General features: G+C 58.4%; 1 protein-coding gene across 8 annotated transcripts in view; it reads left to right on the top strand.

Annotated features, from left to right (window-relative positions):
• The window catches only part of CBFA2T3 (CBFA2/RUNX1 partner transcriptional co-repressor 3), a 79,660-nt gene that overhangs the window by 15,254 nt on the left and 38,456 nt on the right, over window positions 1-25,950 (top strand). For 2 of the 8 annotated variants that reach the window (XM_044931168.2, XM_025268529.3), the window contains exon 1: window positions 16,027-25,401. The exons of 1 other annotated variant lie outside the window; for it this stretch is intronic. In XM_044931168.2, the coding sequence (XP_044787103.1) occupies window positions 25,266-25,401 (136 nt within the window). In that variant the 5' untranslated portion in view covers window positions 16,027-25,265. Of the gene's footprint in view, window positions 1-9,918; window positions 9,937-10,562; window positions 10,982-11,002; window positions 11,176-12,074; window positions 12,183-12,717; window positions 12,849-16,026; window positions 25,402-25,950 lie in introns of those variants that run through there. 5 more of the 8 variants (XM_025268532.3, XM_044931170.2, XM_006043139.4 and 2 more) reach the window with 5 other exon arrangements.

Below are 25,950 nucleotides of genomic sequence, written 5' to 3'. Positions count from 1 at the left end.
CCTCTTTCCGGAGAATCCTATTCCGTTGTTCAGAGTGTGTGGCAGCCTGGTGAGAATCCAGTCCACGCCTACACACTGTGTGTCTCGGGTGGGGAGTGGCTGCCCCTCTCTGGGCCTCAGCTCAGATGAGGTCTGCTGCCTGGGCCTGGTGTGAGGATTCCGTGGGGGTCACAGGTGAAGTGCCCCATGCGGGTGGGAAATGACTGGCCTGCCCTGCAGTAAGCATCTGTGTTCTGCCCACTGCATTCAGATCCTGCCCACATCCTCCCCTCCCCCAACACCCAACTGTGTCCAGACTCCAGGGTGTGGGTGGGAGGGGGGCTGTCTCTGGAGTCTGGCCCATCCTGAGCAGGAGCGTCAAGTAGACCGTGGCTGGGGTTGGGGAGAGGTCTGTGAAGGGTGGGGAGCACTGGTCAGCGCCCCACACACTAGCTCCAGGGGCTCATCAATCCCCAGCCGGCCTGGGCCCATGCGGGGATGTGGGGACAGTGGCGTGTCTCCGGGCCTGGGTGTGGGTTTGCCCCCTTCGCGAGCTGAGGTTTCGTCTCTTACACAAGAGGAGGGGGTGGGGCTGACTGGGGGACCAGGCATGGCCACCTTTGTCTTTCGGCTTCCCCAGGGCAGACCAGGGAGGAGGCAACGTCCCCTCATCTTTGTCAAGAAAGCCCAGCTCTCCCGCAGAGCTAGGGCAGACCTGGCTCCAGCTCCATCCAGCCTCAGAGCTGCTCCCAGACTAGCCCCACGGGCAGGAGGGAAGGTCAGCCACACACCTCTCCCTGTCAGACCCCTGCTGGGCCGGCCTCTTGGCAGGAAAAGGCCTTTGGGGATTACATCCCTGTCAGACTCATGCAGTCCCAGAAATGAGATGGCCTGGGAAGAAACGGCCAACAACCTGGCCTGGGCATGGTTCTTCCTTTCTGTGAAATCAGCTCCGAGGTCTGTCACCTGTATGAGGAGCACCCCCCCCCCCGAAGAAGGTCACAGACCGAGGACAATGTGGGGTATCCCTGGACAGACTGAAGGACAGAGAAGATGAAGGGGGATCTGGGGCCCCCGGCGGGGGGAACCCCGTCTCCAGACACACCCTCCCTGCCTCCTGCCTCATCTTCTGTTAGTGCCCCCGGGGGAAGGACAGAGCGTTCAAGGGATATTTGAGACACAAATGGGGAACCAGTAGGGTTTTCTCTGTGGGTGAGGGTGGTCCTCTGTCAGCTGCTCATTCAAGGGCGACACAGAAAAGCAGTGTTGGCAGAGCCCGTGTGCGGGTCCTGCACACTCGTACCCTGGGACAAGCGGGCGCAGGAAGCCACAGCCACGAGTCGAGGGGCACCTGCCTCCTTGAACACGTGAGCAGCTGCGATGGGACTGTCATGGGGGTGCAGCAGGGCATCCCCCTGACTCAGGAAGGCTTCTCGGCAGATTCTGAGGCAGAGAGGAGCTTTAGGCAGAGGGTCCACGTGGAGGGAGCTGCAGGTATCTGAGGGGCCGCGCAGGAGGTGGACTTGGTCTCTGTCGGGGGTGATGGCATCAGGCCCCCTGCAGGAGAAGGCCTGCGGATGCCCCTGCCCTGGGGTAATAAACACCCGTTTCAGTGGGAGATGTGTGTGGGCTTGAGATGGCCCAGCTGGGCCTGCCCTGGGTGTGCAGCCGCCGCGGGCGGGCTGTTCTCACCCTGTCAGGCACGGAGTGTGGCTGCCGCCAGCTGCTCCCAAAACAACTCCCATTGTGCGTGGCCAGGGGCCAGGGCCAGTGGAGGCCAGGGCGTGCAAGGGTGCCAGGCTTGCAGGTGACAGAGACCCCGTCCTGGAGCTCAGGCAGGACCCAGGTGTGTTGGCTCAATAACAGGCTTCAGGAAGGATGGGGTGGAACTGGCCTCAGGGGCCCTGGTCCAGCCAGCACACGCTCAGGGCAGGCCCTCTCGCCTCTCAGAGCAGATGGCCCTGGGCAGCTCTGAGGGAGTCTCCTGAGCAGAGCAAAGAGAAAGTCCCCTTCTCTGGTCCAGTTCAAAACATCCCAGACAAGGATCATGACTGGCCCGGCCAGGTCACATGCCTTCCTCGTGGCCCAGTCTGTGCTGCCCACAGCCCTTCTGAGCTGGGTGCGGCCCCGGGGCCTAAGACCAGAGCTGGCAGCGGGGTGGAGGGGTGGGCTGAGAAGCCACAAGCCTGGCATGGGGCATCCATCCTGATCATACCCTGCAAGTGCACTGTCAGAACTAACTGCTATTTTCCCCGACTTAACATGCTAAGATAAAATGATAAATCCAAACATGCAGATAAGAGAAAGGAAGGTGAAGATGAAACGAGAATAATGAAACCTCTCAGAGACTGGCATAAAGGTTAAACAAGGTCACGCAGTCGTTCAACAAATACTCTTTGAGGGTGTGGGCCTTTCAAGGCCCTGGGGACTTGATGGGGAATAGACAGACACTCCCTGCCCCGGGGGAGAGAGACCAGGGAACAGGTAAACCACAGGTAAACATGCTGAAAGCGGTGATGAAGACCAGGTGCCTTGCGAGTTCACAGGAGGTCCACGGTGCTCCTGATGGAGGCTGGGCCTGGGCACAGGCCTGAGAGCGGGTAGCAGGGGCGCTGAGACGCAGGCGCGCCCAGGGCAGGGTGCATGCCCCGCAACCTGACGGCTATTCCTGTTTTACTGTGGTCAGACCCTGGGCGATGGAATCTAGTGCTTGGGGAGGGTTAGCAGGAAAACCCTGAAAGTGGAGAAAATTATTACATGTGCGTATGCTTCTTTCGGGTGGGCTTGGTAACCACTTCTGACTTTCACTGTTGCACTGTGACGTTCACATCGGAAACATCCTCTGGTACACCAATATGCATGTAGGGATTGGTGGGTCTGTTTACGGCTCTGGGTCATTATGGCTGAAATGTCACATGGCCTGTTTGCCGGCACCCTCACCCACACTGAACATGTTTTTTTAATACTTTTAAGATTTATTTATTTGGCTGCACCAGGTCTTAGTAGCGGCATGTGTGTTCAAGTTCCCTGACAAGGGATTGAACATGGGCCCCCTGCACTGGGAGGAGGAAGTCTTAGCCACTAGACCACAGGGCAGTCCCTGGACATCTTCATTTTTCAATGTGGCCCTTTCTCTGGGTGGGGAGCTTATCTGTCTCTTTAGCCAGCAGTCCTGAGGTCACCAGTGAGGATCCGTGTTTTCCTACAGCCTTGGGGTCTGGGGCACTTCAGAGAAAGTCTATGAAAACCTTCCTTTTCTGACTTCATCGAGAATCCCTCAGAGAACTGGGTGCAGGAAACAAACTGCTGCCGTGACCGGGTCTGACCCCCACAGCAAGAGCCCACCTTGCTGCTGTGTGGCTGATGCCGCACCCCTGGGCAGGAGCCACATCTGGGTCTTCCTGGGCCTCCCTCAGTGCCCAGCCCTCAAGAGCCACCTCTGTCTTGGTTCCTCCCCACAATCTGGAGGCCCGTGGACCACCCCTCTACAGCCTCCTTTCCTATGGCTGTCACCCATGGCATGGCCAGGCCAGGAGGTGGCAGGGTGTGACCAGCCAGATAACAGGGCAGAAGTGAGCAAGGTAGGGCAGTGCAGCGAAGAGGGGCCTAGGTTGGAGTTGGGAGGACCGCTCTACCCCAGCCCCACCACCACCCTTTGTGGGTTCTCAGCCTCCCTGGGTCTCCTCCTCTGCAGAAAGCTGCCACGGGGGTTGTTCAGGGTTTGGATAAAAGCGCGTTTGAAGCGCCCAGTACTGCCCTGCACAGGTGGGACACCAGGTGGCTTCTCCCCCGCCATGAGAGAGTGCCTCTGGGGCCACCTAGCCCAGGCTGCACTTGGCCCAGCCAGGAACTGGGGATTTAGCTGCCTGGCTCTGTACACAGAATAATTAATGGCTTTGCCTGGAGAACTTGTCTTCCCAATTCTCACAAGGTGGCCACCATCTGACAAAGGTTGGTGTAGATAAAAACAGTGACTTGGAGTCAGTGCTTGCGAGTCCCCAGAGGCATCTCCCAGGACTCCAGGACTCTGAGGAGCCCTGGGTCAAGTGAAGGGAGACCCATGGAAGAGTACGGAGTCCATCCAGCCTGGCGGGGGTCCATCCAGCCTCTCTGCTCAGTGGGCAGCTGTCCTTGCGCCCCGCCCACGTCGTCAGTCCCTGCTCGGCCCCGCCCACTCCCAGCCACGCCCACATTCCCTTGTCCCCGCTTCTGCGCACACCAACTGGCTTGCGACCATCAGCTCTCACCACCCTCATCTGTGTTCCCTCTGCGCCTGCCAGGGAGGACACAGGCGGGGTGAGGGTCTCTGGAACAACCCCGCAAGAAGGGGCAGGAGCTGCTGCATAAATCTGTGTCCTCCCACCTCTTTGACCCTGGGTGGACTGCTGCTGGTTCCCTCCCTCCCACTTCCCTGCCCTGCCTCCTGGCCTTGACCAGACACCCTCTGGGGGAACCAAATAAGACAGTGCCCCATTTCCCAAAGCCTGTCTCTCATTCCCAGAATCCAGGGAGGAGTTGATTTAGGCAGCCCACCTGCCAAACTGACCCCACCTAAAGGGAAGGCCTGATCCATGGGAAGCCTGCCTGTGCATGACTTGAGACTGCTTTGGGGTCCTGTTTCCCACAGTGTGGCCTTAGCCCACCCCCAGCCCCCCAGCATCACATGGTGGAAATGGTGGGTTGGTAATTGATTAATGCCCCGCCCTTCTAATCCCACCTTGGGGAAGGAGCCAGCCATGGGGGCTCTGGAGCCTGACCCAAAGGGAGACATGAGTAATGGTGATCTCATCTTTATTTAAAGTTTTGATACTTTGCTCACACGGATTTTGTCATTATTTCTAATATTTTAAAATATTGGGTTAGAATGTGACTTATCGCAACCACTGAGGGGAGTCTTTTGATGCCTCTCAGGTCCCCATCCCAGGAGACTTCATTTTCACAGTCACTCCAGGTGATCCTAATGTACATTAAATTTCAGACCCTCTGCATCAAGGGTGATACTTAATAAGCCAAAGCAGCCCTCAGATGGCTGAGATCAAGACTGCCTAAAAAGTAAGGCATAGAGTCAGTTGTGTTTCATTGCAAGAAGCAGACTCAGTAAAACCAGCTTGAACAATAGGAAGTGTATTATTGCACTAGAGTTCCAGAATCAGGGTGGGTTTCAGGGACAAAACAGGTTGCAGGTTGATTCAGCAGCTGAACAATGCTCTGACGGGCCCCATCCTCTCCATCTGTCTGACCCACTCCTGCATCAGCATCACCCTCGGTGCTGGCCACAGGCCCCCTCCAGACACAGCAGTGCCCGGAGCAAGGACACAGCAGCTTCCTCTTGGCACGTGAGAGCCAGGACAGTCCCCAGAACCCCTTCTCTGCACATCCCATTGACTGGAGTGGGTCATAGGCTCACGTCTGAGCCAAGAATGAGCTTCTTTATGAACCTGCAGAAAGGCTGGGGCTGGCTGGGCAGGGTCCAGTGCTGGGCGGTATCCTGGAGTCCTGGAGGGATCGTGGGCATGTCAGGATGGAGACCTAAAGTGGGGGCGGGGGAGTTGGTGCTGTGCCTGGAAGGTGGAAGAGGAGGTGAGAGACAGTGGGGTGGTGGGCCAAAGGCCCAGGCAGGCAGTGTTCTCCATGGAAACCCCAAGAAGGTGTTTCAGATGTGGTTGACAGAGCCCCTTGGTGACAGGTAGAGCTGTCTTTGGGGTCATGAAGTCAGGCACCTCTGCCCCACAGTACAGCCACACCTGCCTTCCCTGCTTGTCTGCTGGGACCCTGCACAGCTGCACTCTGCAGCCCTGATGCCAGGCACACAGGATGACCTCCACGGCGCTTCTGCTTGGCCCTTCTGCTGTGTCTGCCTGGAGCTCTAAGTGAGCCTCCCCTTCTGCAAGAGGAGCCACCCCTAGATCCGGGTGGGTTGGGGAACCGAGAGATGCCGCCGGGTCCAGGCAGCTTCCTGCTGGAGCCTAAGACTCTTTCTGTTTAGGCTCTTTCCCTGTCTTTGTGGTTGACTTAAAGCCACAGAATCTGGTGCCCACACCAGCTCAGTTGATGGCCAGGGCAGGACGCTGCCCACCTGGGCCCTGGTGCAGCCCCTCTTCCCGGCTCTCTTTGCATAGTCACCCCTCTCTCAGTTCCCCAAAAAAGGTCAGTATCCCCTGCTGGGCTTACCCATGATGCTTCTCTGTCTCCCTGCTTGCAGCAAACATCTTGCAATTCAGACCGTTTCCACTCCTTGCCACAAAATTGACAGAGGCCCATGAATTTGTCAGCTGACAGTCCTTAAAAATCATTCTTGTGACTGGTCACCCTGAGGTCCGGGGCAGAAAACTAATGGAAGGAGGCCACGGTGGTGTCACGAGAGCACACAAACCTTTCATTGTTTAGCGGCTCAGTTGTGTCTGACTCTTTGTGACCCCCATGGACTGCAGCACGCCAGGCTTCCCTGTCCTTCACCATCTCCCAGAGTTTGCTCAGATTCATGTCCACTGTGTCAATGATGCTATCTAACCATCTCATCCTCTGCTGATCTGTTTACTTGTGTAACTGGGACTTCTTACAGTTGCACAGTAAAAATCTGTATAGGAATGGGATTTGTGTTGTACTCCTTCTTTTCTTGGAAATAAGGAATATGTATGGGTGGATACACAAACTACTCCAAAAAACCTGCCCATTTATTAGGCATTTCTAATAAAAAAAATTACCTTTTATGTTTAATAATTCTCAAAATGGGTAATAAATTCACATTATTTGTATCAGCTACATACCACTTGTAATTAAAACAATGACCCAATCTAGAAGACAAACTTGAACACAAGAGAATGTTTAAATCTTGAGATCCCGATGTCTTTACATAGTTTTGTGTGATACAGGAATCTAAATAATTTCAAACTGAAACTAGGGCAAAATTCTGTTGGGCAGAATGGAAACATACAGCAAGGGGGAAGGGGCTATGTGAAAAGTCAGTTGTCAGAGAAGCAGAGGCTTTATACATTTTGGAAAACAGTGCTCTATTGGGTGTGTGTCTTGCAAATATCTTCTTCCATTCTGTGGCTTGTCTTTTCATTCTAATAGTATCTTTCACAGAAGTTTTAAATTTTAATGAAGTCCAACTGACCCAATTTTTCTTTCCTGGATCATGCTTTTGATATTGTATCTAAAAAGCTCATTGTGTCAGCTTGGAAGTTGGTGAAAATTCAGATGTTAAAGAAGATTTAGTTTGTGGATTTTTAAATGGACAAGGATGGCTATCAAAAGGCTATCACTACGAGACCAGCATATTCTCTTTTATTTTGAAATATCCGTGCTTAACGGTGCGGCAGATTTTATCCTCTTGGCAACTATTTAAACTTCTGATGAAGATTTCTACGTACAACAGAAATGTATTTGAGGAAGTCTGTCATCACTCAGAATTACTTTGTCTTCTTCTAATATTTACCTATCTGGCTGCACAGGGTCTCGGTTGCCACACATGGGATCTTCTATCTTCCTTGTGGCATTCAGGATCTTTAGCTGCAGCATGTGGGATCTAGTTCCCTGACCAGGGATGGAACATGGGCCCCCTGCATTGGGGGTGTGGAGTTTTAGCCACTGGATTACCAGGGAAGTCCCAGAATTATTTTTACAGACAAGTGGTCTGCAGTGGCTGGATGCCCAGGTTGAACTGGCATGGTGGGACTTCAGCTTTGCCAAAGACCCAGGGGTTGTGCTGAGGCCACTTCCAGCCTGAGAAACCAACCCAGGGGAGGCAACAGGGAGCCCAAAGGGTAGAGGATGTAAAGCATTCAGCTTCCACCCATGCAGCCGCTCAGAGCCTCTGTCCCTCCACCTGTAATGTGGGGGCTCCAGGAACATCTGCCTGATAGCTGAGGGAGAGTTAAGTGCTCAGCTCAGTGCCCACCGTCAGCAAACCCTCCTCCTCAGTGTGACTGACAGCTTCTGCCATGACTCACCATGACTGTTGACGAGGTCAAACTGGCCTGGCTGTCCCTGTGACCACTCAGTGCAGGCCTCAATCCTCCCAGGCAGAAACTCCGGAGCCTTTGGGCTGGCTCGGGGCCTGAGCGTGTGGTCGCTGATGACTGCTGTTTTATTCCTGGTGTTTTGAGATCTGCCACATCTCCAGTAGTGTTCAATACCCTGCTTAAATCAGTGACGTTGCAACTGGCAATTTAACACAAAGAACTGACAACCATGTGCTGTTTTCAGGGGATGAGATGCAGCGGGCCCCAGGCTGGGCCCGGCTTCTGCTAATGCTCTGTGAGAATTCGGTGCTTGTCAGTCGGTCCACCTCCCTGCCCGGTTGAGAGCACCAATGTGGGCTTCGGGGTGTCTGCTTGCTGCTCAATGCCCCACCTGGCCCACTGGTGGCTTGTTAACATCTCTGAAACCTAGAGGCATCTTAGGATTATAACCAGGAGAGCATTCTCTTTTCTTAGTGGTGCATGAAATGAGGAGAATCTTAACATCAGTGGTGCTTCAGAGTCCATGAAGTAAGGGAGCTGGTATCAATGAACCCTGGTGTGTAAAGTCTGGGACGCTTACTTTTAAATCCACATTCTTCTGTGATCCATCTTTGCATGAAATGTTCCCTCGGTATCTCCAATCTTCTTGAAGAGATCTCTAGTCTTCCCCATTCTATTGTTTTCCTCTGTTACTTTGCATTGTTCACCCAAGAAGGCTTTATCTTTCCTTGCTGTTCTCTGGAACTCTGCATCCCTTTCTCCTTTGCCTTTCCCTTCTTTTCTTTCCTCATCTATTTGTAAGGCCTCCTCAGACAACTCTTTGCCTTCTTGCATTTCATTTTTTGGGGGATGGTTTTGGTCACTGCCTCCTGTACAGTGTTATGAACCTCCGTCCATAGTTCTTCAGGCATTCTGTCTACCAGATCTAATTTCTTAAATCTATTTGTCATCTCCACACACAAGTTCAGGACCGTCTGCTCTCCCCTGGGACAGGAGGGGTCCACACCTGATCACATTCGGAAAGTCAGGGGAAGGGAGATGCCAGAAACTTGTGTTCCAAGTAATTCTTCACCACACTTCTCTTATTTCCACAAGGATAGAGATGCAGGAGGTCAGGGACTGGCAGGGGCCACACACCGGGAGACTCTGTCCAGTGCCCCTGGGAGTGGCCACGAGGGTGAGGCAGGGATGACCCCCTGCCCAGAGCCTTGCATTGTGTTTCCACTGGCTTTCTTTGCCCAACTCGCCCCAGTGATGGGAGTGGGGGTGGGGGTGGAGTCCACTCAAAGAGAATGGTGTTTTTTGGCATACTGCTGTATTTTTGAACTTGGGAATTGGGGACCTTGGACTTTCACATGCAGATTTATGCCAAATGAGATGCAGATCAGGGCTCTGCTGTTCCAAGTTCTGGACCCTCTGTCTCCTAAGACCGGACCCTGGGACCCCCAGCTTGTCTCGAGGAAACAGTCTGTGTGGGTTGGGGGAGGCGAAAAGGGGGAATGGCACCGATTTAACCAAAATGTACTAACCGGGTAGATGCATCAGATATACTGCAAAGCACTTTAGGGAAAGAGGCAAACAGGTGCGGGGGATGAGGTACGGTGAGGGCTGCAAGGCAGGGAGAAGGGGGCGCACAGAGGCCAGGGCAGCGGCTGGGGCAGTCCTGCAGGCTGAAATTAAGCGAATGGGATGCAGATAACGCAGAGCACATGCAAACGCCCCGGGCCAGAGGCTGTGGGCCCGGGTCCAGTGTCCCCGCACTCCTGCGGGTAACTGGGTCAGCGTGGGCCCGAGGCCACAGGCACTGAGAACAGGGCGCGGCGGGAGGACGCCCCCTGCCGGCAGCGCGCGGAGGCGGCCCCGGCTCGGCCCACGCTGCGGGGGTGGAGGGGGTGCGGCGGCCGGAGGAGGGGCGCCTGCTGCTCTCCTCCCTCCCGGACTCCAGACGCCGCGGCCGTAAAACTGCGAGGCGGGCGCCGCCGACTGCTCCGAGGTGGGTGTGCGCGGCGGCGCGCTCTGCTCCGGGCCCCCACCCGGCCGCCCAGGGCGCGGCCTGAAGAGCCGGCGGGGGTGGGCACGGGCGAGGGGCCCGCCGGCGCGCCTCCCGCGCTCCCTGCAAGGCACCCTCACGGCTTTCCTCACGGCACCCCGCGCTCCCCGCCCACGGCACCCACACTAACACCCGCCCCCGCCCCGGCGCCCGTGCGTCCCAGCACGCCACCCCGCTTTCCCGCACCTTCTGCGCTCCCGGCTCCGCGGCCCCCACGCTCCCTTCACGGGCATCCCTCCCCACCGAGCGGCGCGCGTCTCTCTCCACACAGCACAGCGCGCCCACCCCGGCACCCCGCGCACCCGCGCTCTCCCGACTCACACCCGCCCGCGCGGCCCTCACACTCGCACCAGAGCTGCTGGCCGCCGGCTGCGCCCTAGAGCCTCTGGCCCCCGCGGCTGGCCCGCGCCCTCGGCCGAGTTCTCAGGGCGCGCCCCGGGGTCCGCGACCGCCCGAGTGGCTGGGGCGGCGGCGGGCGGAGCCACTCTCCCGCGCCGGCCCCGCACGGAGCCCGGCGCCCCGGGGCGGAGCTGAGCGCGATGGGCGCCGGGCGGGAGGCAGGTGGCGCAGCGGCGGCGGCAGGGGACAGGAGGCGGAGGCGGGGCGCGCGGGGCGGGGGCCGCGGAGCCCCGTGAGACGCTCGGGCGAGCGCGCGGCAGCCGGAGCCGGCGCCCTCGAGCCAAAGGCACGGCGGCTGGACCCGGCGCGGGCAGAGGAGGCCGGAGACCGCCCGGGGCGGCGTGCGCGCTTTGTTCCCGCGCGGGCGGCCGGCGGGCGGAGCGAGCGGCCGGAGACCCGCCTGGGGATGGCCCGGGCGGCCGCCCCGCGCGCAGCGGTCCCGCCTCGCGCCTGAGTGTGGTCGGCGCCAGAAGACAGCGCGCGGATTGCCCCCAAGTTACGGAGGCAGGGACCGAGTTCGAAGGAAAAGCCACTTCAAGAACCGGGTCGCGAGAGTGCAATCGCCTCCGGCCCACCGGACCTCTGGACCGTAAGTGCCTCGTCCGTCCGTCCGCGCTGCCGCCGCTGTCACTCGACTCCATCCGTGGCTGCTGTCCCGGGGTCTCCTTGAAGCTGCACAGAGTGCATAGGCCTCCCGGGGACCCCCTCCCCACTTTGCAAAGTTGGAGCCCACAGCGGGGTGGGGCCAGCCCACTCAGCGCCCGCCCACTGACCACCCCCCAGGTGAGCCGGAGCTTGACCTGCTGGGGGTGTGGTCAGACCTAAGGTGGGACCTGCGTGTGGAAGGTGGGGAGTCTTGCGGGTTCCCCTGCTTTGCCTGTGCTTCCTGACAAAGAGGGGCCAGGCCAGGTGACAGGGGACCAGTCGGGGGGTACAGGAGGTGACCCTAGAAGAGATGGACGTGCCTGTGGCCTGGCTGGGGAGGCGGGCCAGAGCTCCCTCTAGCCCCTCCCCTTCTTGTTTTGGTCCCTGGACATGCCGCCCAGCGCAGAGGCATTGAACATTTTTGGGGGTGAAGACTGCCCTGGGGGATGTCCTGCCCCGGCTCCCAGGGTGGGGAGAAGATCTTAAATAACAGCCCCTGGATCCTGTCAGCTCCGGGGCCTCGGGCAAAGCCCGGTGGCAGCGGTCCCACTCACAGGCTTTGGGAACCGTCCATCTGCATGTTGGGCAGGCCCAGAGCCAGGCTGTGGGAACGGCAGGGAGGGAGGTGTGAGCCGACGTGGAGGGACAGATGGCTGGAAATTCAGCCCTAGACGGGCTTACGTGGAGCAGAAGGCAGCAGGGCTGGTGGCAAGCCACACTCTGAGCCGCCGGCTCTGAACACACAGCCTCAGGCTGTCCCTCCTTCCGGCCCCCCGCAAACTGTGTGTGTGCTCAGAGGAGTGCCAGACCCCTGCAACCTCCCCTCCAGGATAACTGTATTCCCCAGCATTGGGGCTGAGGCTGGCTGACCTCTGGCCTGTTGTAGAGGCCAGGGAGAAAAATATTTCCTTTGAGAACAGAGATCTTGTGCTTCTGTCTGGGGTGATCTGAGCAACAGTCAGGCCCCCACTTTGACCGGCAGCCAGGATGCCAAATCATTATGTCTAACTGGGCGTGTGTTTCCTCCCTGGACCCAGAAACAGGAGGTTCCCAGGGCGGCCGCCCTCCAAGGACAGGGGTTGGCCAGCGGCAGAGGATGGGCAGCTATTCTGGGTCCCTGCGTTGCTCTCCCAAGTTGTCACAAGGTTTGAGAAACTTCTTCAGGTTGGGGCCCTGGGGGCATCCTTTCTGGGGCAGGGCACATCCACAGAGGGCTGGCTCTGTGATGGACAGGAGGGTCTTGTGTGTTACCCAACCCCCACCTCTGTCCTCTGCTTGGAGACCCCCGGGAGGCAGAGGGTTCTGCTCTGTGCAGCCAACAGCCCGGTCCGTAAAGAGCCGGGCTGCGTGGAGCTGTGTGGCTGAGCCACCCTTGTACGTGCGAGGGACAAGGAGGGGAGGGGTGCTGAGTGCAGGAACAGATGTGGCACTCGGGGCTCCCGAGAGCTAGGCGGACTTGGGTGGGAGGGAATGTCACATTAGGACCAGTTTTCTGGCAGAATCCGGCTCTCTCTCGAGCTGCCTCGATCCGTGTGTGACTGGGGGAGGGGACGTTTCTTACAGGCCCACCCAGGGCACCTCCCCCCCAGGCCAGCGAGCTGGCGGATACGCGGCGGAGGTCCTCCTCTGGGACCCCCCGGGGGTGCCCAGGCCACCTGCCAGTCCTCCCTCTGTCACCAGGTGATCCACGTAACTGAGTTACCAGCTCCAGGAAATCTCTCTGATTTGGCTGCACATATTTTCATTTCTGCATGACTGGAAGAAATTAATTTTCCTTCCTACGCAAGGATCTGGAGACGCCGGCAGGCTGGGTCAGTAATCCGCAGGATCCAAGCCCGTGAGGCTGCCCTAGGGGCAGAGGGGGCTGGCTCTGAGCGCTGCTGGTTCCTGGGCAGTCAGGGAGGGCCGCTGGCATCCAAGGAGACATTTCTCTACTACCTGGAAGTGCCCTGGCACTCTCGGCGGCCTCCCTCCTCTGTCCAGTTGTGTTTGGGTTGGCTGATTCCTCCTGGGCCTGCGGGATGGTGGTTGAATTCAGCTCTTCTGAATTTCCTCACCTATCAGTGTGTGTGTGTGTGAGGGGGGTGTGTGCAGACACGTGTGTGCTCAGAATCCAAAACAGGGGTGTGCTGGAGAGCTCACACACAGTAGGTGCTAAATGAGTGCTGTTCTGAGGAGGGAACAGGCGCTTCCATGGGGCAGCTCCATCTTGCCTGTGGCATGGCTCTCAGGTGCATGGTTCCTCTCCAGCCCCCAGCAGCACAAGTCACCCCGGGGCATTGTCTAGCCAGGCTCTGCGCTCGAACTCACCACCCCGAGTCTGCAGGACAGCCCATGGGGGGACTTTCCCTGTTTCACAGATGCCCAGGGACGTGCAGGCTGTTGATCCCACGAGAGGAGCCCTGGTGCTCCCTCCAGACAGCAGCCTCCTGGCATCCGTGCCTGTGGGCCTGGCCCCCTGCCTGCCTGTAAGGATTCCTCCCACGCCTGCTGGGCGCTGACAAGGGGTTAGTGCCCCAGATGTCAGCACTGTCACCTGGACACAGACTCTGGCACGTGGGCACAGTAATTGACACCTAGGGCACTCCCTGGGGCTAGGGGCCCCGGGGATCAGGGCCGGGAGGATGAGAACCTTCTGCCTTGTTTGGGTTGCAGAGGCCTGAGGCCAGCCCCCTCCCCTTCCCACCACCCAGGGTAGGAGCTTAGGGGGTTGGTGTCCTTTCAAGGACCTCTCGACGGCATTGGCCATTGTCTGGCTGTTTCAACAGGGTATCCAGGCATAACATTCTGTCGGGCAGCTACTGTCACTTCCCAGACCTGGGAGGGTGGGGCTGGGAGGTGGAGGAGGATCCTGAACTCTGAAACTGGTAAATGCAGGAATGTGGCCACAATCGGACTTACTGGACAGGACTGACCTGGAAGGCGCTTGTCACCCATGGCTGTGTCACTGGACACAGGGTCACCCAGGCAGGGGGCAGAGTCATTGTCACGCAGCCCCAACAACAGCTCCCAGGCTGGCTGCAGGCTTTGCCCCTCATTTGACCTCAGGACAACCCTGAATGTGGGCAGCCTTGCCGTCCCATTCTCCACATGGGAACACTGAGGCCGGGAGAGGCTCACGAGAGATGGGTGCTGCTCCCATGGCACAGGGGGTGGACAGACCCCTGGAGCTGTCTGCTGTGTTGAGAAGGCGGCCTGGCCCTGTTCCAGGACCACAATGGCAGCAAGAGCTTGGTTTCTGGAAGCAAACTCTGGGCTGGTGTCACCCTTGTAGCCTCAGTGGAAAGACCTAGGCAGAGGCCTGGTGCTCAGGATGGAAACTTGGGACAAGGAAAGTGAGTCGTGGGTTCCCAGTTCTCGCTTCTGAATTCACAGCACGCACGGGGCACGGGCTGATGGCTGAGTGGGGCCTCCGATGACCTTTGGCAATAAAACAGACGTTGGGACTTCTGCTCGCTGTAACCGGGGACGCGCCAGGGGCCAGATGTCGGCAGGAAGGAAAGCAAAGATGCATTTGGCTGTGATAAGAAAGCTGCCTCCTGGGGCCGGGGCGCCCGCAGCCCTGATCGACTGTCCACCCACAGGCTCCCAGCCACCCCACTCCTTGTCCACGGATGCGTCTAGCCTCCCCGGGGCCTGGGTGCTCAGATCCCCCACTTCCCCTGAGGCTGGAGCATGGTGGACGTGGCGGGAGGAGGTTTGGGAGGATGTCCGGCCCTGAGTGCCTTCTGTTTACTTGGGCAGAGAAAAGTCCACAGCGGGGGTAGGGCAGGAGTCACAGCTGCCGGGGCAGGGCTGTGGAGCTCCCTATGCACCTGGAGGCCCCAGGCCACGCGTGGGGCCCACAGGAAGTGTTCACCTGGTGGTCCCAACCCGGGAGGACCCAGAAAATCCAGAGTGAAGCCAGGGAGGAAAGGAGAGGCTTCCGGCTGCAGTGGCCCCTCTGACAGGCAGGCGGGGAGCATGTTGAGAGGCTGGAGAAGTGCGGGTGTTCAGGACCAGAGGAGGCTGTAGCTCGCACACAGTTTGAGGAGCTTCTGCCCTGTGTATCCAGGCTGTGGGCAGAGGGAGGGGGAGGGACACCACCTGGCTTCTCTGAGCTGCTGGGATTTGAAGCCTGATTCCCCTCCTGGTGGTGGCTGTGCGACCCTCAGCACACCACTCATCCTCTCTGAATCTATTTCGATGCTAAACACAGTCTCACTGGCCCCTCCCTCTTGGGGTTGTGAGGAGGGTGGATGGTCCTATGTATCTGACTGACAGGTGGCTCTAGATGTGGTTGTCACAGGCCTTCTCTGGGGGACACTCAGTGCATCCTGGGTTTCACTGGTGGGTGTGAGTGTCGGGCAGCTCCATGTCACACCCTGTTGCTCTGATTCCAGCCCACCCCCGTGTCCTCCTGCCCCAGGTCCAGAGAGACAGGCTGTGTCCTCAGTGGAGCCCAGACCCTTGTGCCTGCTGACCCCATCCCCATGCTGGGGACACAGCTCAGAGCACAGGACCTGAGGGTCCCCAGGGACCATGCTCCACTCCACCCCTCCCAGTTCACAGGGGAAACTGGGGCCCAGTGGGAAACTGCATCCCACAGCTACTTGGTGGCAGAGGTGGGATTCTGACTCAGGAACCTCCGTCTTCTCCCTATACCTGAGTCTCCAGGTGGCTGTTGTGACTTCTCCTGGGGGCCTTGGGCTTCCCCAGCCCCACTCAGCCCTGCCAGACTCGTGAGCTCAGTGAACCAAGGGCTTTCCTCCCCCCCTCCCTGCCTCTGAGGAGTCAGAGTGGGCTGGAGGGCAGCATTCCGCATCCAAGCTGGCTGTGTGCAGGGTGGTGGGAAGGGCAGCTGTTTGTGTGCTGACACTTGCGCTCCTGGCTGTGCGAGAGAGGCCCTTCTGCCGCTGCGGAGAACATCGGGGCAGGAGAGCGAAGGGCGTGTGGTCCCTTTCACTCCCATGAAGAGCAGTCCTGCCTTACCCCACCAGGCGCCTGTCTCCAGGCAGGGGACAGGACGACACCGCCCTGCAGTGACCCCATCTGCCACGCCCCTGGGAGCCCGCACTGGACCGGGCAGCCCTGCAGGTATTCCTTTTACCTGTGGCAGATCCCCACTTGTGAAGGCTCAGGTTGGGGGTCTGAGACCCTCTCCATATGGCCCACCGACCGCTGGTCTTGTCCCCCCATGTGGTCTTTGCCCAGATAGCTCCCTGGAGTCCAACTGTGTGTAGACAGGGAGTCCCCATGCTCTGAGACAGACTCTCTACACACGGCGTCACCTTGAACCATTCAGAGGCTTTCAGCAGTTTGCAGCTTGTTTGCTTGGCTTGTGATCCGAGTAGCTATTACTGGGTGGGACTTGCCATGTGCACCCTGGGACCCCCAAGACTGTGACCACAGGAGATGCTCTGAAGGGCAGCTTCTCCCGGGATGCATCAGCCTACATGGCCTGGTGAGCCGTGCCCAGGCAGAGCAGACATGTGCCACTTAGGGTTGTGGCCACGTGGAGAAAAAGGAGAAAAGAAGGAAACCCACATGATTCTAGTGATATGTGTTATTTAACCTGGTGTCTCCAAAATGTTGTTATCTCAGCATGTAGTTGATTTTTTTTTTAAGTATTGAGATCTTTTAAAAAAACACTTTGAAATTCCACTGTGTTTTACATTTGCTTTGAGTCTGAGTTCCGAACAGTCTTGTTCGTTAGCTGGTGACTACCATGTCAGACAGAGCAGGGCGAGGGCACAGAGAGTTCCCCAATGGCAGCTCTGCTGAGAGGCTCCTTGGTGGCCCTGGGGGTGCAGGCATGCGTCTCTGAGACATGTAGTTGGGGACGACCGTGTAGAGGTGACCGACCACAAACAGGAGGGGCCGGGACCAAACTGGAGGACCGTGGGGCTGATGGACCTGGGCAGGACTCTGGCCTTCGTCCCTGGAGTCTCCAGGGCCCAGGGAAGGCCCCTGAGTGGAGCTGAGTGGTGGGAGCTGATCAGGTTTGCATTTTGAGAAGATGGTCCTGGGGGACAGGTGAAGGGGGACAGGGCCAGGAAGAGGCGACATCCAGACACAGGTATCTCGGAGGGTGAGGCCATGTCTAGGAGAAGCAGGTGCCCCCCAGCTCTGCAGACTGAGCCTGAGCCCCCAGGACAGGTGGAGAAGCCCCCCACTGTGTCCAAAGGTCTGGGTGTTGGTAGAATGGTCTGAAGCAAGGGCGCTTACTCATGAAAAGCTGTTCTTCCCAGTGCCCTGCCTTTCCCTCTGCTTGGTGGCAGAGAGGGGGCAGGGAAGCTGCAGGAAGGTCCCTTGGAGGAGGGGAGCAGCTCACTCCAGGGACCACAGTGGATATCACCTTCCATGGGAGCCCTGTGTGTGAGTGTGCACGTGAGGGGATGCACACGGGGCAGGTAAGTATGTGTGCAAGGCTGTGAAAACCAGGCAGAAGGAGGATGTGTGATCTCCCTGACTGTCCCTAGGGCAGCTGCCCAGGACACTCATAGAGGAGCCATGTGACCCGTCTAGACGTCCACACTCTGACGGCTGCAGCAGTGCATGTTGTACCAGATCCCACCAATGCATCCCAGCCCAGCTGCACGGTGACCCCATGAGCACTTGGGAAGGGTGACCCAGCTCATGCATACATAGACAAAGACTATCCCTGAATGCCTGTCACTACACACAGACAAGGACTGTCCCTAGTCACCTGTCACTACACAGAGACAAGGACTGTCCCTGGCCACCTGTCTCTACACACAGACAAGGACTGTCCCTGGCCACCTGTCACTACACACACAGGAGGATTGTCCCTGGCCACCTGTCACTACACACACATGATGTCTGTCCCTGGCCACCTGTCACTACACACAGACAAGGACTCTCCTGGCCACCTGTCACTACACATAGACAAGGACTGTCCCTGGCCACCTGTCACTACACACAGACAAGGACTGTCCCTGGCCACCTTTCTCTACACACAGACAAGGACTGTCCCTGGTCACCTGTCACTACACACAGACAAGGACTCTCCTGGCCACCTGTCTCTACACACAGACAAGGACTGTCCTGGCCACCTGTCACTACACACAGACAAGGACTGTCCCTGGCCACCTGTCTCTACACACAGACAAGGACTGTCCCTAGTCACCTGTCACTACACACAGACAAGGACTGTCCCTGGCTACCTGTCTCTACACACAGACAAGGACTGTCCCTGGTCACCTGTCACTACACACAGACAAGGACTGTCCCTAGTCACCTGTCACTACACAGAGACAAGGACTGTCCCTGGCCACCTGTCTCTACACACAGACAAGGACTGTCCCTGGCCACCTGTCACTACACACACATGATGTCTGTCCCTGGCCACCTGTCACTACACACACATGATGTCTGTCCCTGGCCACCTGTCACTACACACAGACAAGGACTGTCCCTGGCCACCTGTCACTACACACAGACAAGGACTGTCCCTGGCCACCTGTCACTACACACAGACAAGGACTGTCCCTGGCCACCTGTCTCTACACACAGACAAGGACTGTCCCTGGCCACCTGTCTCTACACACAGACAAGGACTCTCCTGGCCACCTGTCTCTACACACAGACAAGGACTGTCCCTGGCCACCTGTCACTACACACAGACAAGGACTGTCCCTGGCCACCTGTCTCTACACACAGACAAGGACTGTCCCTGGCCACCTGTCACTACACACACACAAGGATTGTCCCTGGCCACCTGTCACTACACACACATGATGTCTGTCCCTGGCCACCTGTCACTACACAGAGACAAGGACTGTCCCTGGCCACCTGTCTCTACACACAGACAAGGACTGTCCCTGGCCACCTGTCACTACACACACACGAGGATTGTCCCTGGCCACCTGTCACTACACACACACGAGGACTGTCCCTGGCCACCTATCACTACACACAGACAAGGACTGTCCCTGGCCACCTATCACTACACACAGACAAGGACTGTCCCGGCCACCTGTCACTACACACAGACAAGGGCTGTCCCTGATCACCTGTCACTACACACAGACAAGGACTGTCCCTGGCCACCTATCACTACACACAGACAAGGACTGTCCCTGGCCACCTATCACTACACACAGACAAGGACTGTCCCGGCCACCTGTCACTACACACAGACAAGGGCTGTCCCTGATCACCTGTCACTACACACAGACAAGGACTGTCCCTGGCCACCTATCACTACACACAGATAAGGACTGTCCCTGATCACCTGTCACTACACACAGACAAGGACTGTCCCGGCCACCTGTCACTACACACACACAGGGACTGTCCCTGGCCACCTGTCACTACACACAGACGAGGACTGTCCCTGATCACCTGTCACTACACACAGACGAGGACTGTCCCTGATCACCTGTCACTACACACAGACGAGGACTGTCCCTGGTCACCTGTCACTACACACACACGAGGACTGTCCCTGGCCACCTGTCACTACACACAGACGAGGACTGTCCCTGGTCACCTGTCTCTGCACACAGACAAGGACTGTCCCTGGCCACCTGTCTCTGCACACAGGTGAAGACTGTTCCTGGCCACCTGTCACTGCACACAGACGAGGACTGTTCCTGGTCACCTGTCTCTGCACACAGACGAGGACCGTCCCTGGCCACCTGTCACTACACACAGACAAGGACTTCCCCTGGCCACCTGTCACTATACACAGACAAGGACTTCCCCTGGCCACCTGTCACTATACACAGACAAGGTTGTCCCAGGGCACTTGTCACCACCACCTGCACGGACTGTCCCAGAACACTTGTCAACACCATCTGCACAACTATCCCAGGAAGCCTGTCACTGCACACAGATAAGGACTGTCCCAGGACACTTGTCACCATCTGCATGGATTGTCCCAGGATGCCTGTCACTGCCATCTATAAGGACTTTCCCAGGATGCCTGTCACTTCACACCTGTGTGGCTTTGTCATAGGAGAGCCTCATTTGGGGTGTCAGGCACCCAGGTGGAATCTCAGCCCACAGGCTCACCCTCAGCTGCAGTACATTATGTGGTTTCTTGGAGCCTCGGTTTCCTCTCTGTTAATGTGAAAACTCCTTTTTGAAATCTCCACAATCGTGATCATTCAATCCCTGGTAAGGGACCAGCACAGCTCCTGGCCCTGCTGATCAGCATGGCCCTGGGGGCTTCAGAGTGGAGGGGACAGGTCGGGGTGGTCATGAGGTCCTGGACCTGACCCCGCGTTCAGGAGGCTTTTCTCTGAGTCTCAAAGTGTCTGAGGTCCCTTCATTGCCGCCTGGACCTCTTTCTGGCTGATAATCCTCACACCACACAAAACATCATCCCAGTTAGGCTCCTGGTTCAGGAGGTTATTAGGGGAGACCATCCTTAGGTTCCTCTTGGCCTCTGAAGGGTGCGCCTCCGGATGTGGGGCATGCCTTGGAAGGTATCGGGTCACCGACCGGTAGTGTCTGGCCTCACCATCTTCCTTCCTGGGCCTGCCAGCCCAGCTGGATTGGGGTCAGCAAGGGAGAAGCTGTCCTGCCCGCTTGTCGGGGTGAGTCCCCCAGGTGAACAGATCACCACGCCTGGGAAGAGGGGCAGGACCCTTCTAGTTAGCGCTGCCGCAGGCTGGTCCCATGTTTCTGAGGTCCGTCCATGTTGTCACATGTGTCACTGCTCTCCTTCTTTTTAATGACTGAGATTCAGTGACTCAGATCTGCACATTTTGTGTGTCCATCATCAGTCAATGGACGCTGGGCCACTTCACCTTTGGTGAGAGTGGATGATCTGGAGTGAACCTTCCCAAGCACCTTCTTGGGTGGGTGTGTGTTTTCAGTTCTCTTGGGGTCACTCCTGGGACAGCATCTGCTGTGCTGAGCGGTCATCAGTTTAGGTCACTGTCCTCCAGGTTTCAAGGAATGAATTCACATGAAAAGCCTCCTGCCCTGGTCACCTGGCTTCCCTGTATCACGTCCCCGGGTCAGCTCACCCCTTCCACAGTGACCACACCCTGGCCTGGAGGTGGGGGTGGGGAGCATGCAGTTGTCCAAGTCACTGGCTGGCAGGACGCCCCGCCAGGAGCCTGAGGGTGGTTGGGACAGCAGGGCTCGTCTGCATACAAGCTGTCCTTGTGTTTGGTTCTACAAACATTTACTGAATCTCCCTGGCACCTGCGTCCCAGGTCCTTGGCATGAACAAGATTCTGCACCTGTTCTCTGGTTTCATTCTCCCCACCCCCCCAAACTCAGAGGAAGTAGTTTGGGGCCACCATGTGTCAACCAGAGAGGCCCCCTCCAGGGACAGAGGCAGATTGCCAGTGACTTCAAGACCACACAGCCCTCCCCCTAAATGTTCATCCTGACCCACCTGCCTTGCTGTGTCCCCAGCACCCCAGGGACTGGAGGGTCCCTCTGCCTGTGTGTCCTGCCCCACATCCACGTGGCTCCCACCATCCTGCTCCAACCCACCTAGAAGTCCCCATCCCCACCCCCACCTGTGTCCCCACAGCCCTCAGCGCCCCCTCTTCTTTGCACATTACCACGTTTCCTCCCCAGAAGGTCAGTCTGTGAGGGCAAGACTTCTGTCTGTTGGCCCTGCTGCCTCAGAGCCCAGGCAGGCACCTGACACACAGGAGGCCCAGGGCAGGCAGGAACATGTGTCACCTGTGAGCACCCCATCTCCAGGCAGTGATGCCAGGGTCACGGCTGCAGGGATGCCCTCGCTAGGTGCTGGGAGAGTGCTGTTTGAACAGCAGGGCCCGCCTGCCTGCAAGCTGTCGCTGTATTTGGTTCCACAAACAGCTATCTCATCTGCTCTCCAGCCCTGGAGTCGGGTCGTGCATCCTGCCTTCGTGGGGGCTCGGAGGGATGGACAGCCAGGGTCCTGCCTATGTGAGGGCATGTAGGGAGGCAGCCGGGGTCGTGCCCTCATGGGAGCACAGAGGAGGTGGCCAGGGTTCTGCGGGGCCGTTCGCTGAAACCTGACCCTGCTCACTTGCAAACAAAAGCTCCTTGAGGGCCCACTCCATGGGCAGCTCGGAGACAGGAGAGGGCACAGCCCTGACTGCCATGGCCAGGACACCCCAAACTCCACGGCACAGACCACCAGGTGCCGGCTCTCAGATTCTGCCCCTCCATCTGGCTGCCCAGGACTGGGAACTCCTCGTGCATAAGGAGCCCGTGTGGTGGGGCCGGAGCCCCGGTCCTGCAGGAAGAATTATGGAAGGCTTCAGGGTGGAGGGGTCAGGACAGGCCCCTGGGAAAGGAGACCCCACAGAACTGGTCTGGGGCAGAGGAGGGGAGGGCAGTGGAGGTCACCCTAGGTCACCTTTGCTTCAGTCTCCCCAGTTGAGGCGTTTCTCCCACCCCTGTGGAGCCACTAAGAAATTAGGTGTTTCCTTCCCAGCATGCCAGGGAAACCGAGGCTTTGGGGTCACCACTGAGCCTGGACGGAACCAGGTTGGCACCTGGTGGTATGCCCATCCCCCATCAGCTGACACAGCTGCTGTCCCCCTGGGCATCCCAGCTGTCACCTCACGGGGGGGGCCAGGGGACCAGGTAGGGAGGTCCCTGGAGAAGGATAGGTGGACCTGCCCCTCCCCCAGCCTGTCTGGACACAGGGCAGAATTTGAATACCCAGGCGCTGGTGAGGGTATGTGAAATAATCATTTTCCATTTTTCTGCACATCAGAAGACCATATAGCTCTCGATGTATGGCAGAAATTCGGCTCCTCGCTCTTCCTCTGAGCTCCCTGCTGGTGGGGGTGGGGTGGGACTGATGGAAGCCACACGACTCCCAGCTGCACAGGGCCTGGGGGGCCTGCGTTCTGACTCCAGAGGCACTGGCCACCCCCCACACCGCTCACATCTGCCCATGGGTGCCCCTCCCAGGATGACCCTCCTTTCCAACTGTTGTTTTCTTCCTGGATGAAGCCCAGGAGGCTGACCCCAGGGTAGGGGTCACTGCTGCCCGGCACAGCGCATGCCCAGCGGCTGTGAGGCACCGGCTCAGAGCTGGGTGACACTTAGATGAGATACTGTTGATGAGAACGTAGTTGGTTTAGGCGCTTGTTCCTTTGACAGATAGCGACTGAGGGCCTGCCATGTGTCGGCTGCTATTCTGGAATCCAGCAGATGGACCCGCCCTCGTGTGGCTGCTACTCTGTATGGGGAGAGATGGACAATAAATGAAGGAAACAAGGAATGGGCAGGGCCTGGGTCTGGGAGGTGGGGCCTGTCTTTGCCAGATGCAGCTTTTCTGAGTAGGTGACATTGAGCTGAGGCCTGGAAGGGAGGCAGCCAAGGGGCCACCAGGGCACAGCTCTCTAGCATAGGGGACAGCCAGTGCAAAGGCCCTGGGGCAGGAGCATGCCTAGCACATTTGCGGGCCAGCAAGGTGGCCTTGCAGGTGGAGAGGAGAAGCACAAGGGAGGAGGGCAAGGGCATGGAGGATGGCCTGGGAGCTGCCTGTGGGCATTGAGGGCTTCAGCTAGTGGAGGTGGTGGCATAAATACTAAGGCATGAAAATGTCGTGCATTTCCTGTGCACCGGGGGTTTGCACTGAAGACTCGTAGAGCTGATCCAGCAGGCATCCTGGCTTCCCCTGGGGGTCTGCCTGATGCCTCCTCACGACTGCACGGCAGTGGCCAGTTTGTCCCTGGGGGAGATCACCGCCCGGAGCTGTGCCTTTGTGGCCAGCAGCCAAAGCCTTTGTGCGGGAGCCCAGGGTGAGGGACCCAAAACCGGTCCTGCCGTTCTGCCGGCTATTATGTGGTTCCACCACTGGTGGGCTTGGCTCTCACTCCATCCTCCTGATTGAGCTGACCGCCGGCGCTCCAGCTCCATCTGTCCCGAGGCCTGGGGGATCCCTCATGCGGGAGGAGAGGAAGGAGATTCGCTTGTTCCCTGAACCCTGTGCTGCCTGGAGAGGGTCAGAAGATGGACATTTCAGAGACTAGGAGGCCCCATGGGCATCCTGAGGGGTTTGGCAACCAAGGGGGTGGAGCTGGAATAGCCCACAACTGAGCCTGGTTGCCGCTCGGGTCAAGCCTGCTGGCTCCCTGGAAGCTTGCTGTGCTGGAGAGTTGCAAGTCTGAACTGCCTGAGCTCACACACCTGCACCGCCGTGGGGTATCCCCAAAGAGGAGCAAACGAGTCCCGCACACCCTTCCCCACTACTGGGCACACAGAGGCCGCCCACAGCCTGTGGGTGTGGTTGGGGTGAGGCCTCTGGACATGGAGAGGTTTTCCATCCAAGGCACCAGGACCTCCTTAGTCGTTCTGTTTTACAATAAATGTCCCTGTGAAAATGTTCACACTGACCGGGCAAAAGGTGTCATGTGACTTTGGGCATTCCCCGCGGCCTCTGAAGCCACCATGGTCTCCCCATTTCTATGCCTTGGGAAGATTCCCCCCAGGGGAACATGGGAGATGAGGGTGCAGCCCTGGATGAAATGCTGTAGACTCCACGTGTGCCCCAGGGCTCAGGACAGGCCTGACCGAGCCTCCCTGGGTCACAGAGGAAACCCCAGGGGCCAGCAGTGGCCTCGGTTTTCCCTCCCGTCAAATGGGGAGATGGCCTTGGAGCTTTCTCAGAGACAAGAGGGGAGACTCCAGGCAGAGCAGGAGGACGCCACGCCCCTCTGCCGAAAACCCCCAAGGCTGTTTTGACTCAGCAGGTCCCCACCCCCAGATCTCCTTGGGATTCTGGGAGACCATGTGGTGGAATGAGTCAAAACATCCAGAAGGTTCCGCCGGGGAGGGAGGCATGGAGCCGGCTTCCCGCTCGCCTCCCCCAGAGCAGCTGCCACCGCGGCTGCACCAGCGTTGGCCCATCTGCCTGCCTTGGGCCGTCCAAGGCGGGGAGGAGGGGCTGGAAGCAGACCCTCTGTCCACCAGGGACACAGCCTGTTCTCCGGGTCAGGGCTGAGGGCTGGCGGGTGAGGCTGCCGCTGTGTGATTCCACCGCTGTGTGACCCCGGGCTGGCTCCCACTCTCTCTGTGCCCCTCAGAAGCGGCACAGTGATTCCCCCTTGGGGCTGGTGTTGCATGTGGACACTCTGAACCTTGGACTTGATTGACCAGTGAGCTGGCTGGTGGTTTCTGGTTTCTGTGGGACAGCCCCTTGTTATAACTGCCGCACACGGCCTTTGTCACCTCTGAGGGGGTGGGTCCTCCATTCGCACAGAGAGGAGGTCACTGAGGTTTAAACTCCGAGGTGCAGCCCTCCCTGGGCAGATATGGCCTCCGGGGTGCAGAGTCCCTGCCCTTGGCTCTGGTCATCGTGTGTCCTTGCCACAGACCTGGGTTGGGGGCTGTACCCAAGGATTCCTGGGCCCTTTTCCTGTGGCCACCACCATTCTGAACTCCTGACCGGTGAGTCTGGGCTCCTCCCCACAGCTTGGTGGGCCCTCTGAACCACACAGGGGCTGCCAAGGAGCCCTGGAGCTGGCTTTGCTCCCGGCTGCTCCTCAGTGAGCCCCAGGTGTGGAGACGTGGTCAGGTGGGCCAGCACGCGGCTCCCCACACCAGACCCAGCTGCCCAGCATGCTGCAGAAGCTACTATTAGACATGTCTTATGGCTGAAAGTGGCTAAAAGGCCCCAGAGAGAATGGCCCAGAATCTGGATGACTGATGGATGTTGAAAGGGACCCCCACCAGGCAAGGCTGAGGTGCAGGCTCCCCAACAGCTTGCAGGGCAGGCCCTGACCCACGCTGGCCTTGGCCTCTAGCAGCTCAGGAGACTACCCAGCTACATGCTGGTGTTCAGCCTGGTGGGTTGCCTGGAAGGAGAGGCAGGAGGGGAGCGGTGGGCAGAGAGGCTGGCAGGAAAGCCCCAGTATGCTCATGCCAGTGCTGCGAGGCAGGGTGAGCGTCCCCCCTCTTCCAGGGGAAAATGCTGAGACCAAGCCAAGTGGAGGGACT

This window comes from Bubalus bubalis, chromosome 18 (assembly GCF_019923935.1).
Source record: "Bubalus bubalis isolate 160015118507 breed Murrah chromosome 18, NDDB_SH_1, whole genome shotgun sequence".
Taxonomy (NCBI): domain Eukaryota; kingdom Metazoa; phylum Chordata; class Mammalia; order Artiodactyla; family Bovidae; genus Bubalus; species Bubalus bubalis.
Note: the sequence above shows the minus strand (reverse complement) of the source record. Positions and strands in the feature narration are given on the sequence as shown.